Source organism: Chelonoidis abingdonii, chromosome 3 (assembly GCF_003597395.2).
Source record: "Chelonoidis abingdonii isolate Lonesome George chromosome 3, CheloAbing_2.0, whole genome shotgun sequence".
Taxonomy (NCBI): Eukaryota; Metazoa; Chordata; order Testudines; family Testudinidae; genus Chelonoidis; species Chelonoidis abingdonii.
In genome coordinates this window covers 134,970,085-134,987,688 of record NC_133771.1, presented here as the reverse complement: position 1 = coordinate 134,987,688, position 17,604 = coordinate 134,970,085, and the positions used below count along the sequence as shown (strand labels likewise).

The 17,604-nt window shown below is 44.1% G+C and overlaps 2 protein-coding genes across 4 annotated transcripts in view; one reads left to right on the top strand and one right to left on the bottom strand.

Annotated features, from left to right (window-relative positions):
- Positions 1 to 660: 660 nt before the first annotated feature.
- FSAF1 (40S small subunit processome assembly factor 1) lies at positions 661 to 15,414 on the bottom strand. Of its 2 annotated transcripts, none has more exons than XM_032806384.2 (7): positions 15,240 to 15,414; positions 13,940 to 14,289; positions 5,811 to 5,867; positions 4,749 to 4,844; positions 4,076 to 4,162; positions 2,094 to 2,146; positions 661 to 1,077 (listed from the first exon to the last, which is right to left on the bottom strand). In XM_032806384.2, exons 1-7 carry the CDS (start codon positions 15,331 to 15,333, stop codon positions 948 to 950), a joined length of 867 nt encoding a protein of 288 aa, XP_032662275.1. In that variant the 5' UTR covers positions 15,334 to 15,414; the 3' UTR covers positions 661 to 947. The 2 variants fall into 2 exon arrangements, with proteins under 2 accessions (XP_032662275.1, XP_032662276.1); XM_032806385.2 differs by having other exon boundaries at positions 13,940 to 14,294; positions 15,240 to 15,329.
- A 56-nt stretch (positions 15,415 to 15,470) lies between these two features.
- Positions 15,471 to 17,604, top strand: part of GNPAT (glyceronephosphate O-acyltransferase) — a 42,112-nt gene continuing 39,978 nt past the window's right edge. The window contains exon 1 of one of the 2 annotated variants that reach the window (XM_032806380.2): positions 15,471 to 15,619. In XM_032806380.2, coding sequence (XP_032662271.1) covers positions 15,575 to 15,619 — 45 coding nt within the window. In that variant the 5' untranslated portion in view covers positions 15,471 to 15,574. The remainder of the gene's footprint in view (positions 15,620 to 17,604) is intronic. The other variant, XM_032806379.2, reaches the window with a different exon arrangement.

Genomic DNA, 17,604 nt, shown 5'->3' with positions numbered 1-17,604 from the left:
GGACTGTCCCAACACCACCCCCACAGAGAACAACCCATTGATAAATATGTCCTGGCTGTTGAGATGAAGTACTGGGGAGCCCTGGCTGCTGTCCTTTCACTGGGGAGGTAGAAGTGGGTGAACCCCTTCTGCCTCTGCTGAGGAGAGGACAACATACAACGCAACTCCCGGGGAGAAGGGAATCCCATGCTGATGCTCCTGCTTCTCTGTGAGGAGAGAAGAGCCATGCTGGAGGGCTCTGTCATACCTTCCACATGGCCTGAGATTGCATTAATCCATCCCTGGTGCCGTGCATGTATGAAGTATGCTTTCTGAACTGTCATTATTGGGCTAACTGCCTGCCCATTGTCACCAGGACATTCAGAAGCATGGACTCCATAGTGAGGGCTATTCTCCCTGCTAAACTTGAGTTGCCCACCTATGGTTGTATTTCAGTGCAAGAGCTGTTTAAAAAAAAGCGCAAACATCCAAATAATGCTACTTTTAAATAGAAAATCTTGGGCTATGTCCTCACTGTCCTCATACTCACAAACAGCTAAACTTTTTTGCTTCAGTTAAAAAAACCGCAAAACAACATAAGTCACTTTTGCATTGAGACAACATCCAAATAATTTTCAGCTTGCAAAGTGAACAGTTCTCAGATTAATAAAGTACAATATCTTTGTTAGTCAATGAAAGTAATAGTTTAATTAGGTTACTTATCAATAGGAAAAAACAACTTATTTTTTTCTTACTCAGAATTTATGATGTAACAATGCATTTTATGTTCTCCCCAGAGTGGAAACTCAGTGCTGTTGAGGTAAAAAAAACCCAAAAAACAAAAAAACCCAAGGTATTGTGACAGGTATTAAAATAGAGCAAAGAAACATTGGCTATATAGACATTATTCAGTTCGGAAATTAATTCTAGCTCATTTTCACGTTCTGTTTTGATGTGGTGTAACAAAGTCATTTAACCACTTTTGACGATTTAATTTTTTTTAGGTCACGACCTCTAAGAATCAATGTCCCATTTGTAAATTTTCCAACCTGTCCTGTTGGCAAAACACTGACTGCTGATTTTTTCTTTTTGGATTTCCTAGGTTTAAAAAATAAAATAAAATTAGGATAAAGGAAAGTCATCATCCAAAGCACCCAAAATATCTGCAAAAAATGCTACATTTAAGGTGAGAAAGTACACCTGTTCATAACCGGTAATTATGCAATAGTGGTAGTTTGAAGTTTATTAATATAGAATCTTAGATACAGGCCATTTAATCTAATACATTAAATAAACACACATTTTAAATTACACCAACTCCAAAAATAGGATAAAAATTTTAAAAATAAAATTAAAATTAGAGGGTTAGCCCTTCCCTAAAGACAGTTATAATTTTAAATCAACCACCCCTGGAACAATATATACAAAAATAAGAAAAATATAAGGAGTACATTATTTCATTTAGGTCAAAAGTAGCCTTTTTCATGTACTTTTTCCTTATTTTATGGCCCTAGTTATGCCATGAATATGTTCTGAAAAGTTTTACAAATATATAGCCCAGTCCTGCAAACACTTACACATGTGATTAAATTTTGTCTTATTAACTAACCATAAACAGATATTTGGATAAATAAAATCAGAAAGCATAAAGGCTCTTAGAGAAATACAGAAATAGTTCCAGTGAACCAACTACATTGTAATTAAAAATGCAGTTACACCTTCTGAGCATGTCATGTGGTTTTTAAAATTTATGCTATAAAACATTTCCTCAGGGACAAAAATAATGCCCTGTTTTGTAAGATGGGGTGGAAGGCACTAGATTTCACATCAAGTGGCTCCCCTTTACTCTCAAACCACTATTTCAAAACCTTTTGACAAGTCAGGGCAAAACTAAGGCAGTTTAATTGAGAATGCTTCATTTAGCAAGTTTAAAAGGTTAGACAAAACAAGATCACAATGTTGCAGTTAGGAGTTTCTACAATGTACATGAAAAATACACTCCATTTCAATATGCACAGCTTTGCCATAAGACTGCATTTTTAATTACAGGCAATTCATCAGGAAAGCTTAAGCAAAAGCAAGTTTGCTATCAATACTTAGTTAAAATGTCTCACCTCTGCTCCTGACCCTTTTTCTTCTTTTTCTTGATAGAATCAGATTTATATTCCTGATATCAGGTTTAAAGATAAATATTTCAGTCAAAAATGAACAGACGCTCCTGGCTAAACAGCAGTCCAGAACATAAAGGCTCCTGCATATTGTGTGTCTAGGGAGCAGACTGTTTCATGATGGCTTAAATAATGGGCTGGATTCTTGATGGTGCTATGCAGATTTGCATCTGCTGAGGATCTGGGCAAATGTAATTAGGCAACGTGCAATAAAAATCCACTGAAGTTAATTCTGTTTCTTTTGAAAAGTGAAGGCAATACTGCTGGTTTGATTTAAACAGTTTGTCAACTTTAAGGGTGGGGCTGGCGGGTGGGAAATTAAACCACATATATTATCCTAAATCTGCATCCTCCATAATCATGTGAACAATCCTCACTGATGGGAGCAGCCCTGCTAGAATCAGCACAAATAACTCATGGGAGTAAGTGGAGTAAAACTCTAGGCTCCCCTAATATGGCGATATGTTTCACAATTCCACAAATGGACAAGGCAGTTTGGAAAGACCAAGGAAAAGGATTTGAGCGGCATCAACGGCAGCTCCACTGAGTTACCTAGAAGTCCTCTCATACCTTTTGGAATTTACATATACAGTAACTCCTGCTTAATGTTGTAGTTATCTTCCTGAAAAATGTGACTTTAAGAGAACTGGTGTTAAGTGAATCCAATTTCCCAAATAAGAGTTAATGTAAATGGGAGGGTTAGGTTCCAGGAAAATTAGTTTTAAACAAACAATTTAATACTGGTACACAGCAATGATGATTGTGAAGCCTGGTTGAGGTGGTGAAGTCAGAGGGTGGGATATTTCCCAGGGAATGCCTTACTGCTAAATGATGAACTAGTACTCTGCTGAGCCCTCAAAGGCTAACCCATTGTTGTTAATGTAGGCTAACACTCTACAAGGCAACACAAATGGAGGGAGGGGAGACAGCATGGCAGACAGAGACACACACCCTGTGTGAGAGAGAGAGATGCACATTGCCCCTTTAAGTACGCTGACCCCACTTCAAGTACATTGCCTTTTTAAGTAGATCAGCAAGTTAAGACAGCAGCTGCTGCCAGCAAGCTCCCTCCTGAGCCCTATCGTATCCCCCCTACCCCACTCTGTGGAAATGTCCTGATGCAGTAAAGGAGTGGGGGAAGAGAGGGACACCCTGACATTAGCACCCCTCTCCCCCTCACTGCAAGCAGGAGGCTCCCAGGAGCAGCTCCAAGGCAGATGGCAGGAGCAGCACATGGCAGTGGAGGGGAGGGACAGCTGAACTGCCGGCAATTGATAGCCTGCGGGGTGGCTGCTGCACAGGGAACTTAGGGGAGCTGATATGGGGGCTGCCGGTCCACTCTATTTCCAACCACCCACCAGCTAGCTCCAATGGGCTGCTCTTTCTGCAAGCTCTGAACAAAGCAGGCAGCTGCCAAACAACATTATAAGAGAGCACTGCACAACTTTAAATGAGCATGTTCTCTAATTGATCAGCAACATAACAATGAAACGTTAACCGGAATGACTTTAAGTGAGGAGTTACAGTATAATCTCTATAAAGCTTACTACAAACCTCAGTGGATCTCCCAGCCCTGCCACAAAACCTTAGGGGGCGTAGGGGGAGAGAGGTGAGATCTATGGGACAGGAAGCATGTGACAGCCTCTCTATTCCTCTTAGAATCCTCTACAACCCCAACTCTTGAGGCTAGATATAACTGCTGTTGTCCTTCTGATAGGATGGGACGCGCTGTAGAAGATCAATACCACAGTACAATCTAATGGGCTGCAGCTGACTGGAACAATATCCTTCCATCTTCAAGGCAGAGCGCTAGCCCAAGTAATAAGAGACTGGACCTGGTAATGAAACCTAAATCATTTATCCCATTAAGCTACTGGGCTAGTTGCAACCTGCCCCTTGTTATTTTATAGGAAACACTGCATACAAACCATACTATAATCTTCTTTCTTCACTGTTTTCTTCTCTTTAATTTTCTGTTGATAAATCTTGTAGTTCAAATATTCCTTTTTGGGAGGCTGCAGTGAAAGAGATGAGTAAAGCTATCATTGCAAGAAAGATTCAAACATATTCTAAAAAAATCTATGTTTCTACACAGCATCAGCTTCCATGAGGGCCTGCAAAGGGAAACAGAATAAATAGGTTTGTGTCCTTTCTGGGGAGTGGACACGGGGGGCTTATTAAGAAAGTCTAAAAGATTTCCACACACTCTTCCCCAATAAAAGAACCCCCAAAAAATCAAACAAACCCTAAAAGAAAAAGGGCTTCTGCTTGTTATTTTCTTTCCTTTTTTGGTGGTGATTTCTTGGACCACTCGGAAATGTAGATGGAAAGCTCTCTTGGGCCTTAACACTGGGAGAAAAACAAGTTAAGTAAGGGTTAAAAACACACACAAAATTCACAAACTCAATTTGAAATGACCTCCATAGAAATCACTTTCCCTCTCAATCATATTTTCACTTCCTGGGTATTTCTGATGTCATACACCTACTAATTCTCCCATTATCCATAGACTCTTCCAACATATACAAAAGGAGGGATGTGATTAAAAAAAGGTGTTTTAGAAAGAGACAAAAACCAACATTTTGTACCATCTTTATATACCTTGGCTCCCAGCATGATGGCACGTTCTTGTTCCAATATCCGCTGTTCTTTCTTTTCATATCCAGTGATTCCAAACCTGTGTACTTCCAGACGGGCCTAACACATTACAGAAATTTGAAACCATTTCAGAGAAGGTATGAGCTATCACAAAACAATGGTTGGCACGCCACAAAGGATATCTATTCCAGAGAATGCTTAACAAATGTTTGGCAAATCAACATGTTATAAAATAAGACTAATCAAATTTGGTACTACTATGGAACATCTATCATTGCCTGTTTATTTTTTTTCATCCAGTCTCTGGGTACACATGCAGAGGGGAAATCAGTAAATACACATTTTTTTACTTTAGTTTAATACTATAACTAAAGAACAAATGGAGGGAGAGGAGCTATAAGAAGCTCACACACAGGGCTGACTTTATAGTTTTCACCACCCCAAGCAGTGCACCGAACTGCCGGTGCAGGCAGTGGGGGCAGTCCGTGCGTCCTTAGGGCGGCAGGTGCATTTCCGCAGTGGCGGCAATTCGGCAGCAGCTTCTATGTTTAGCTGAAGCCGCCACGGACAGCTAAACATAGAAGCTGCCGCCGAATTGCCGCCACCGTGGAAACATGCCTGCCACCCTAACGGTGCCCGGACTGCCCCTACTGTCCATGATGGCAATTTGGCGCACTGCTTGGGGGCAAAACAACAGGGACTGCCGCCCCTTGCAGATTGCTGCCCCAAACATCAGTTTGGAATGCTGGTGCCTGGAGTTGGCCCTGCTCACACAGAGTGAGCCAGTGACCATTCATTACTGGCTACCAATACATTAGAAAGAAGAGGACATGGAACAATTGGGATACATCTATCTTCAAAGGTTGCCCTTTGAACACAACAGCTCTAGCAGTCCTCTGACACGCCTGCACCAAACAATATATTCTGGCTCCATTTGCAAAAGATAAACTTATCTAAGAACATTCCAAATTAGCCTCGACTTTAACTTTCCCAATCTCTCTCTTGCGCTCTCTCTCTCACACACACACCCCATTCATCATGATTAGATAAACCAGAGTAACTTACTTTTTCTAAATTAAATTCTTGTCCATTCACATTTTTCTCTGGAATAGCCATCTTTGTCTATAAAGAAAAGAAAATGTTTCCATTTAAATCTGACAACTAGCAGCGATGTAAAATGTGTCCCAATGGCGAGAGTTATTTGAACGGTAATAAAATGCTAGAAAGAGTATACAGCCTTTCAGTAGGAATCTCTTGTGTCTCTGTTACAATATGTAGACATTTTAGACTTTTATATGGAACAATTTTGTTTAGTGTCCAGAGTATGAAATCTAAAAATGCATTTCTTTATCCTGTGTGTGTGTTCCCGTTTGATAGTCTTTTACCACTGTGAATGTCACACAAGAAAAATAATCTATTTTAAAAGCAGACTCTATTCATCTTGTGTGGACACTAGTATTCCACAATTACTCACTGTTTAAAAATATACAGGCCACATTCTGCATAACAGTTACAATGCAGACTTGCTTTAAAAGTTCAAATTTAATTTGCAGTTTGTCAGAAAGAAAAAAAAATACTGCCTGCAAAATACATCTTTACCTTATGTACTTCTCTTACTGATTTGTAATAAGATTAATGAGAAAGAATAAGAAGAGGATACAAGCTTGAAATCACTTATTTCACACATCAAATATGGGATACACAGAACGGTCAAAACAAACTGTACATCAGCCATGGAAAAACTGTGTATCCCTCAAGGGAACAGTGGTACCAGTATCTGCCTGACAACTAGTGGTAATATGCAGGACAATGCTCAATTTATAGTTGTTTGCACAAACAAATATATTAATGTATATAGCCATCTTAAATGACAGATACAAGAGAAAAATCTTATGCAGGAGCACAGTCAACAATGGCAGGCCAATAAAAACACAATTTAAAAAAAATAAAGAAATCTACTATTAGTTGCCCACAATGAGAACAGTACAAACTACATCTTTTCTGATAAGCAACTCATGGACCCAAAGCTTAGATCATTTCAGAGCCCTATATCTCCTCGGCTCTGTGCGATTCCCCCCTCCCCCCCCCAAAAAAGGTAAAGTTCATGCTTATGAAAGGAGTTTGGCTGGACGTCCCAGAAAGTGAATAACTTGGTTTAACCAAAGAATTGGTACAGCAGAGGCAGCAGCAATGCATGCTTCTCCACATTACCCTGCCAACCTTCCTCAGCTGTGACTGGAAGGCTGTGTTGCCTGAGGTTCTACAGTTGCGGACTTAATCAAAAATCCCACAACTCTGAGATGGTTCAGTTGCTGGAGGAAGGAGATGTCATGGCAGGGTATGAAGCAACACAAATTGACAAACTGAGAACAGGGCATTAACTGTCTCTACACAGGCTATTTTCATGTAAGATTTCTGCTCTTTTCAGGATACAGTGCTATTTATAAAGGTGTGTAATGCATTCATGTTGGACCCTGAAAGTTTCTCTGTGCATTTCAGATTGGTAAAAAATCTCAGGGAGTTATTTCAGTGTGTCTTTTTGTTTGTTTTTTGTTTTAAATTCTTGAGTTTGGCAATCAGGGAGCAGTCACATCAAACTGCAGAACCTCTCTAGGCCAATACTCAGCCAGCTCCTAAGCAGGCTGATGCAGCGTGGTGGCACTCTGGATCAGAAAATTCAGTCCATTTCACTGTTGCGTCAACTCAACTTTTACTGTCTAAATGCAAAAGGATTCTTCTCCTGCCCACCTTCTCCCCAGAGTTTTAACCTCCTTTCATATTAAACCTGAATTTCATGCCACAGCTCCTCTCTGTATCAAGTTAACTCAACACATCAAACCCAAATACCCCTAAAGTTTGGCAAAATTCAGATATGAAACGTCACAACTCAACCACTAATTGCTTGTCACTTCCAGAACACTTTGTAACATGCTATTTGCAAAAATCTTCCATAAGGAAAAAACCATGAACACAAAGAGGTGGAAGAGCGTGTTGGGGAGGGGAAAAACAATGTAAAGAGATTCCTAGAAACAGAGGGATGAACAGCAGAACCCATCGTAAAACTGACAATAGTTTGCAGCTCTCATGAGCTGTTCATGACTAAGGTCCAAATCCTACAACAAGCTCCACCTCAGCAAAACCCTGGACCTGCGCAGAGCCCTGCTTCAGGTAGTGGAACTCCATGTGGGCACAGGGGTCCACCCAGGCAAAGCTAAATTTCACATCAGGACCTTAGAGATTATGGCAATAAACAGTTTTTGAAACAGACACACAAGATACCCACAAACTCTGTAACTAATTAATAACTGAAGGGAACCTCTTCTAGGCATAGGAGGTAGTTCAGTTGCCAGGCTCTGTCAATCTTTGTCTCTGCTCACTTTGTCAACAAGTGGGCCAGTTACGATGGTGACTTTTGGGATCTGAACACCATTAAGAAATGGACTGAGACCACCAGACAACTACAGACCAGGTCTGGATTTGAGCCAACCACCTAAAAGGCTCCATTTTCTCATCCGCAATTCCCTGAGCTATCTGATTCTCCAAACTTGTATCTGAGCAGACACAGTACTGACTGTAGAAGACTGTGATTCCAGAGAAGAGGAAGAATCCTTATGGATGTCATTTCTATGCCACCTCACAAGATCAGAGCAGAGCCAGCTAGTGGCTCAGTGACAACACAAAACATGTATATAGAGTCAGAGGCAGACTTTTGTCTTTTGTGTCTCTAGGACACTAGACCCCATCTTTGCCATTGCTTGTTGAAGATTATGCAAAGCTTTACTTCTGACCTGAAGCAACAAATATGTTTCTACTGAACAAGGTGCTTATAAAAGCTTAACTCATGCTATTTGTATAAGAGGGCTGGGAATACAAGGGGTATGACTCATTGTTTTATCTACCACTTGGCAGGCTTGTTTTTACTGTAGTATTGTAAGTTCTATACATTATTATTTAAATTTGGTTGTAAATATTGTTAGTCTGTGCAAAGTGCCTGAAGTATTCCACCAGCATTATAAAACTGAACAAATCTGTTTAAACATCTCCTTTAAACTGGGAAATTGGACCTCAATCCTACACACACATGTGCTTAACTTTACTACTATGAGTTGTCCCATTTAAAACAATGTAACTATTCATAAAGTTAAGCACAAGCATAAATTTTTGCAGATCTGAGGTCTTAGAGGTAACCATATTTTTTCACATATAACTAAAAACTAGGGCTGTCAAGTGATTAAAAAAATTAATCGTGATTAATCACACTGTTTAATAATATAATACCATTTAAATAAATACTTTGGATGTTTTCTACATTTTCAATCAATATATTGATTTCAATTACAATACAGAACACAGTGTACATTGCTCACTGCATATTTATTTTTTATTACAAGTATTTGCACTGTAAAAAAACAAAAGAAATAGTATTTTTCAATTCACCTAATACAAGTACTGTAGTTCAATCTCTTTATCATGAAAGTTGAACTTACAAATGTAGAATTATGTACCAAAAAAAATTAAAAATAAAACAAAGTAAAATTTTAGAGCTTGCAAATCCACTCAGTCCTACTTCTTGTTCAGCCAATCGCTCAGACAAACAAGTTTGTTTACATTTGCAGGAGATAATACTGCCCACTTCTTGTTTACAATGTCACCTGAAAGTGAGAACAGGTGTTCACATGGCACTGTTGTAGCCAGCACTGCAAGATATTTACATGCCAGATCTGCTAAAGATTCATATGTCCCTTAACACTTCAACCACCATTCCAGAAGACGTGCGTCTGTGCTGATGACAAGTTCTGCTTGATAATAATCCAAAGCAGTGCGGACCGACACATGTTCATTTTCATCATCTGAGTCAGATGCCACCAGCAGATGGTTGATTTTCTTTTTTGGTGGTTCGGGTTCTGTAGTTTCCACATTGGAGTGTTGCTCTTTTAAGACTTCTGAAAGCATGCTCCATACTTCATCCTTCTCAGATTTTGGAAGGCACTTAGGATTCTTAAACCTTGGGTTGAGTGCTGTAACTATCTTCAGAAATCTCACACTGGTACCTTCTTTGTGTTTTGTCAAATCTGAAGTGAAAGTGTTCTTAAAATGAACATATGCTGGGTCATCTTCCGAGACTGCTATAACATGAAATATATGGCAGAATGCAGGTAAAATAGAGCAGGGGACATACAATTCTCCCCCAAGGAGTTCAGTCACAAATTTAATTAACACACTATTTTTTTAACAAGCGTCATCAGCATGGAAGTATGTCTTCTGGAATGGTGGCCAAAGCATAAAAGGACATATGAATGTTTAGCATATCTGACCCATAAATATCTTGCAATGCCGGCTACAAAAGTGCAATGCAAATGCCCGTTCTCACTTTCTGGTGACATTGTAAACAAGAAGTGGGCAGCATTATCTCCTGCAAATGCAAACAAACTTGTTTGTCTTAGCAATTGGCTGAACAAGAAGTAGGACTGAATGGACGTGTAGGCTCTAAAGTTTTACATTTTGTTTTGGTTTTGAGTGCAGTTATGTACAACAAAAATCTACATTTGTAAGTTGCACTTTCATGATAAAGAGATTGCACTACAGTATTTGTATGAGGTGAATTAAAAAATACTTTCTTTTGTTTATCATTTTTACAGTGCAAATGTTTATAATAAAAATATACACTTTGATTTCAATTATAATACAGAATAGTATATGAAAATGTATAAAAATATCCAAAATATTTAATAAATTTCAATTGGTATTCTTTATTCTACTGTTTAACACAGCAATTAAAACTGCGATTAATCGCGATTAATTTTTTTGAGTTAATCGCGTGAGTTAACTCCGATTAATCGGCAGCCCTACTAAAAGCACACTTGGTGAAGGCACAGAGAGCATGTCTGTGTGTGTCTGACTGATGATTCACAGTGGCAAATTACAAAATAAGATCACTGCCTGGACAGACAGATAAATAATAATACCTTGTACTTATATAGTGGTATTTTCAGAGCCATCTAAGGGGTTTGGATGTCCAGTTCCTTTTAACTTTAACAAAAACTAGACATTGAACATAAAAACATAAGAACGGCCATAAAGGGTCAGACCAAAGGTCCATCAAGCCCAGTATCCTGTCTTCTGAGAGTGGCCAATGCCAGGTGCTTCAGAGGGAAAGAACAGAACAGGTAATCATCAAGTGATCCATCCCCTGTTGCCCATTCCCAGCTTCTGGCAAAGAGGCTAGGGACACTATCCCTGCCCATCCTGGCTAACAGCCACTGACGGACCTATCCTCCATGAACTTCTTTAGTTCTTTTTTGAACTCTATTACAGTCCCAGCCTTCACAACATCCTCTGGCAAGGAGTTCCATAGGTTTCCTGTGTGTTGTGTGAAAAAATACTTCTTTTTGTTTGTTTTAAATCTGCTGCCTATTAATTTCATTTAGTGACCCTTAGTTCTTGTGTTATGAGAAGGAATAAATAACACTTTCTTATTTACTTTCTCCACATCAGTCATGATTTAATAGACCTTTACCATATTCCCCCTTAGTTGTCTCGTTTCCAAGCTGAAAAGTCCCAGTCTTATTAATCTCTCGTCAATTATTTTTGTTGCCCTTTTAGTCTTCTAGATGGCTACAAAAATCTCATCCTTAATGCACCTTCCATTCAAGCAACTTTTAGTTAATAGATTTAAATGAGGTAATTGAAATCACTGCATTATAAATTTGAAGGTCAATGCAAATCTGGACGAAAAATCTTACATTTGTAAGGAAATGTGTTTATAAAGTATTACAGCAACAAACAGAAAATTTGTGGCCTGTTAAGAAGTAGCCACTCTGTCAGCAATGAGCAAGAAAAAAGGCTAGCCTACTGTGTTGTTATAATATAAATAATGGACAAAACAGTCTACCAATACTGGCAATTTTTTATGTCAAAAAAATCACATTCATCTAGTTTGATATTAATGGAGTTTGCCAGGGAGGGATTTGGCCTAGTATAGTTTCTGCTGTTTCAAGACATCAGAAAGTCATACAACTTAAGGTCAGAAGGGACCACCAGATCATCTACTCCAGGGGTCGGCAACCTATGGCACGTGTGCCAAAGATGGCACGTGAGCCAATTTTTAATGGCACGCTGGAGCCTGCCAGGACTCCAGCATGCCACTAAAAATTCTTCCCAGCCGGCACACTCTCCTCTGCCCTCCACTTCCCCCGCGGGGGCAGGGAGCAGAAGCATAGCCGTGTGCATGGGGTGGGCAAATGGGCCCACTCTCCTGGCATGGCAAGCCGCGGGGTCCGCGCTCCCGGGCCGAGCGCAGCAAGCTGCCGGCCCCTCCCCCGCCTTCTCCCCTCCCCTGGAGCCCTGCCGCCGCATGCAGCGTTCTGGGGGTCGGGGCTGCGCGCTCCGGCGGGGCAGCATTTGGCTCCGCAGGGAGGCAGACACGCTCCCTGCTCAACTGGAGGAGCAGGGCTCTGTGCTCCCGCGGAGCAGCGTATCTAGCTTTGTGTGGAGCCTCATGGTAAGGGGCCCAGGGCTGGGGGGGTTGGATAAGGGGTGCAGGCAGTTAGGGGACAGGGAGCAGGGTGGGATCCCAGAGGGGGTGGTTAGGGATGGGGGGGGGGGCAGTTAGGGGGCAGGGGGGGTTGGATGGGGCATGGGAGTCCCGGGGTTTGTGAGGGGGCAGGGGGTGAATAGGGGTCAGGGCAGTCAGGGGACCGGGAGCAAGGAGGGTCCTGGGGGGGGAGTTAGGGTGGGGGGTCTCTGAGGAGGGGGTGGTCAGGGGACAAGGAGCTGGGGGGTTGTTATGAGTTGGGAGTTCTGGGGGTCCTGTCAGGAGGCAGGGGTGTGGAGAGGGGTTGGGGCAGGCAGGAGAGTGGGGGGGGTTGGATGGGTCAGGAGTTCTGGGGGTCCTGTCAGGGGCAGGGAGTGGTTGGATAGGCATGGGAGTCCGGGGGTCTGGCTGGGGATGGGGGGTGTGGATGAGGGTTCAGGGCAGTCAGGGGACAGGTAGGAGGTAGAGTCCAGTCTGGGGACAAGGAACAGGGAGGCTTAGATAGGGGGTGGGTCCTGGGGGGCAGTTGGGCAGGGGTCCCAGGAGGGGGTAGTCAGGGGACAAGGAGCAGCGGGGTTGAGAGTTTTTAGGGGGGCAGTCACCCAGCACTCTCCCCTGAGCCCTGACCCCCGACCCCCCCCACACTACACACACCACACCCTCTGCCCTGAGCCCGCACCCTCCCAGGCCCCTGCCCTGAGCCCTGTACCTCCCTCATACATACCCAGCCCTCTACTTGACTCCTTCATCCCCCCCCACCCGCAACCCTAGCCCTGACTCTGGCACCCCACCCATACCCAGCGCCCCCTCTGCCCTGACACCTACACCCCCTCACATACCCAGCCCCAGCCCTGACTCCAGCCCTCTGGGTCCTGGCCGCCAGCCCTGCCCCGCACAGCCCACTGCTGGTCTGGGGTTCTGGCTGACGGACCCTTGCCAGCCGGGGTCCCGGCCGCAGGCCGCTCAGCCCGCTGCCAGCCTCGGTGAACAGAACCCCAGACCAGCAGCGGGCTGACCGGGCCGGCAGCGTAAGATCAACATTTTAATTTCATTTTAAATGAAGCTTCTTAAACATTTTGAAAACCCTGTTTATTTTACAATACAACACTAGTTTAGTTATATAATATATAGACTTATAGAGAGAGACCTTCTAAAAATTGTTAAAATGTATTACCGGCATGCAAAACCTTAAATTAGAGTGAATAAATGAAGACTCGGCACACCGCTTCTGAAAGGCTGCTGATCTCTGATCTACTCTCATCTCCTGTATATCACAGTCACCAACATCACCCAGCACCCGCACACTAAACCCAACCACTGAAATTAGACAAAGGTATTATACTCCTCAGGAGACTAGCAGCAACTGAGGTGCACCACTGCCGGAGGCTCCTAATATGGCAGAAAATTGATTAACTGAGATGTACTCAGATGAACCAAGTGACCTAGCCCTCATGCTGCAGAGGAAGGAGATACCCCCCCACACTCCATTGCCAATCTGACCTGGGGGGAAATTCCTTCCTGACTCTACATATGGCAATCAGTTCGACCCTGAGCATGTGAACAACACCAGACAGCCAAGCACATGAAAGAGAGAATACTCTGTACCACCTCAGAACCCTGGCCTACCTCCTTTGATCTGAATGAATGACCCATTCATTACCTTTGAAACACTGTCCTGAGTGAGTTCCACTTTAGGTTTCTTCTTTTTATTCCGACCATGAAATGTCACAACTTCCACCTCTGTTGTCTTTTCCTGTTGCGTAGATTCGGGTGACGCAGCATTAGAAGCCCTGGTTTCTGGGGTGGCTTGTTTTGAATCAGAGTCAAGATGCATCTCATTCTTCAGTTTTTCAAAGAATCTAGAAGCACTTTTCCTTTTGCCTGGGATTGCTGAGTCAGGGCACGCATCCCTATCTTCCATCACTGTTCTGGAAGGTTCTGACCCCATCTTGTTCTCCACATTTTTCTTTTGGATCTTTTTCTTTTCATTTTTATCTAACGGCTCGTCTCCTGTGCTTCAAACCAAACATTTCAGCTTTCTTTTCTCTTGTACCCAATAATCAGACTTTAAGACATTTAGCGTTTGTTTTCCCCTCACAACCTTTCACTCTCTTTTGTGTAGCCCAGTGGTTTTCAACCAGGGGGTATGCATGCCCCTGGGTGCATGCAGAGATCTTCCAGGGGTACATCAATTCATCTAGATATTTGCCTAGTTTTGCAACAGGCTACATAAAAAGCAGTAGTCAAGTCAGTACAAACTAAAATTTGACTTGTTTACACTGAAATGTAAGTACAATATTTACATTCCAGTTGATTTACGTTATAATTATATGATAAAAATGGGAAAATAAGGAATTTTTAAGTAATAGTGTGCTGTGACCCTTTTGTATTTTTATGTCTGATTTTGTAAGCAAGTAGTTTTTAGGTGAGGTGACACTTCGGGGATCTGATTTGTAGTGGGTACCCTAAAGGCGTATAGGGTAGTCTGGAAAGGTTGAGTGCCACTGGTACAGCCCCGATCAATAGGCAGGGTTACTTGCACAAGGGACCACGGGGTGCTTACATACCACAGTGATGATGGGCACATGATAGACGCATAGTAAAGGCTAAATGCTAAGCAGAGATACCGGGGTGGGCAAGGAGATAATACAGCTACTTTGAGGAGCCCATGAAATTTACAGCCAAAGGAGAGACTAAGCTCCTGATCTCGGGTGGGCCAGGGAGGAATCGACTGCCACCTGAACACTGCTCGGGGGAAGCCTACGGGGGCTCGAGGGTCTCTAGGGGGATAAAGGGCTTACGGACAAACTTTCTGAGGTCACTGAAACTGCAGGAGCTGCACTGCCCCATCCCACCAGGAGCACAGTGTCTGCAGTAGGCCCCCGGAGCGAGCAGCCCCAAGCCCTGCCTAGGGGACGGTAATGCCCAGCCCTACACATGCGGCTCCCCCTCTCACCCACCGAGATCATACAGGGAGCTGAGCACCGCGTCCAGCAGGCTGCAGCGCGCAGCCTCCTCCTCCTCCTGCTCGCACTCGCCCGGGCTCCGCTCCATTCCCGGGTCCACGTTCTCCCCCGACCCAGCAGCTGCACGAAAGAATGAACGAACGCGCGCGGCTTTGGCCACATGCGGCCGCCGTCGTATCCAACATGGCAGCGCCCACGGGTTGCTTCTCCCCTCCCCCACGCGGAGGCGCCCGCTAGGCAGAGCTAGGCGGCCGGAATAATTGGCGCTCCACGTGGAGGCGGAGGCCGATAAGGCGGGGCGGGCTCAGCCCGGCGGTAGCGCGGGTAGGATGGCGGCGGCGGGGAGCTCCCGGCTCGGGGCCCTCGTGTACTCGGTAAGTGGCGGGGGCGCGGGCTGCCCCTCGCGTCTGGGCTCGACCAGGCTTCGGGGCGCCGCCAACAGCCGCTGGAGGGGGCGGGTATCGGGTCTCCCCCCTGGGGAACGGAAGGGGGCGCTGCGGAGCCGCCTGGCGGGGTGGGGCTATGCTAGCCCGGTCCGGTCCGCGGACTCCGGGCGAGTTGAAGTGCTCCGGAAACGCCGCGCGGAGGCTCTTTCGCCGCCATTCACTCTGAACCCTAACGATTCCGAGCCAAATAGCCGCGCTCCTGTTTGGCTGCCGAGCCCTAGTGCTGTGCCTGCTACCAGCCCGCAGTGCCTGGCCAGTTCCCCTTAGGTACAGGGTGAGCCACCCACTGTGGTCATGTTTGCCAGCCCTCAGGTGCAGGAGAGTGGGGAGGTGGGGCTGCTCTCTGTCCTGGAGCAGGCAGGTTTTTGCTGTGTATTATAAACTCTTCATCTGGTCTTCCCAGTAGGAAAGATGGAGAGGGATTTTTTTGAGGCAGGAAACTAGTCCTCCTCTTCTCTTCCTACCTCTCCATGCTATGGCACCTGCAGACACCTCATTGGGGACCACTGGGCTAATCTGACCCCCCCCCCACTAGTGGGAATTACTTAGTAAAGGAAGAAAATAGGTCCAAACGAGAGATTTGCAAGTATGATTGCTGTTTAAATTGACAATAAATAGCACTAATTTACCATCATCTAAATGTTAATTAACATTCACTAAATTTGTGGCTCTGCTGTATGGGTTCTGTCCAGAAGCCATCAACTACATCTCTATAGGCTCCTAAATCTGAAGGTGGTTACTTATTTCAGTTCCTTACCCTTTACAAGAGACTTATTGTTGATCAAAATTGGATGCTTTTCATTTATCTTCTGGTGTTGGAGCCTTTAGCATTGACATTTTCAAGGTCTTTCTCTGCCAATATTAGAGCTAGAAACCAACGTTTTAAAAAATGATAGCTGAGCTTCTGACGTAATCACATGAACCCAGAAGCTCCAGCCTTGAGAGACACGGAATAGTGTGACTTGTGATAAACTCAGAAGAGTTACTAATACTGCAGTTTCCCCTACTTAATTGTGGCCTCCTCACTGCTCCTAATTTTCCCAAAAAACAAGGAATGTACACACACACACACATCATCCTTAACATGAAGTTGAGCTTGTAGGCGCTGAGCACTTGCCTTTTGTTCCTCGTGCCCTGACAGAGTGTAAGAGTTCCCCAAACTCAGACATAAGAAAACCAGGAAGTGCAGCATTAATGTGGCACTTCCCACACACCCCAACAGCACAACCCTAACTTGGCCCTTATGGGAACAGCAGTAGGAACTAGGAATATAACAGTACCATAGCCCTCCATAAACAAACCTACCACTTACACTGTGCCCACCACAACTCCAAATCAGCAATCTTAGTCATACACTTCAATGGACTATCACCATGCTGTGTGCAGACTATTGGTCAGCAGTGTATTGCAGCTGGTTGGCAGATGCTGAGGGAGGTAAGGTACTGAGTTTGCCCCAATGAGCTCCTTAAGGAGGGGATCAAAGAAGTTAGAGCCAAGACTGGGTGGCTGTGTATAGGAGGAGCACAGGGCAGTACTAAAGGCCTAAGACCTCAAATCCCTGTTAGTTAAGTTTTTTGTGTGTGAATTACAGAAGTGTGTGTGGCCCTGAAGCTCGCAGCTGGTGAGGACTATGCTGTAGTGCTGTGAATGAGCATGGAGCACCATCTGGACTAAAACAAATGCTGTTGGGGCGGTGGGGGGAGGAGGAGGAGGAGGGAAAGTGAGCTCCTCACTGCTCCTAGTCCCGAAGAAGAGTAAAGGGGAACCTCCCCAGCCTTCCAGTGCTTCTCACATGACTCCTACTGTAATCAGTCCTCAGCCATCTAGGCCTCTGGCAGGATTCAGAGAAGAACATCCTGCTGATCCTCTGCACCTGTTTGGCTCCTGCAGCTGCTTCTCATCTCCCAGGCTAT

Bases quoted from the DNA above. Each gene is read 5' to 3' on its own strand.
- FSAF1 (XM_032806384.2), bottom strand. From the start codon at position 15,333: ATGGAGCGGAGCCCGGGCGAGTGCGAGCAGGAGGAGGAGGAGGCTGCG. The intron at 14,290-15,239 runs GTGGGTGAGAGG...TTTGAAGCACAG, and splicing joins CAGCTCCCTGTATGATCTCG to GAGACGAGCCGTTAGATAAA. The intron at 4,163-4,748 runs GTATATAAAGAT...CTTTCACTGCAG, and splicing joins CCATCATGCTGGGAGCCAAG to CCTCCCAAAAAGGAATATTT.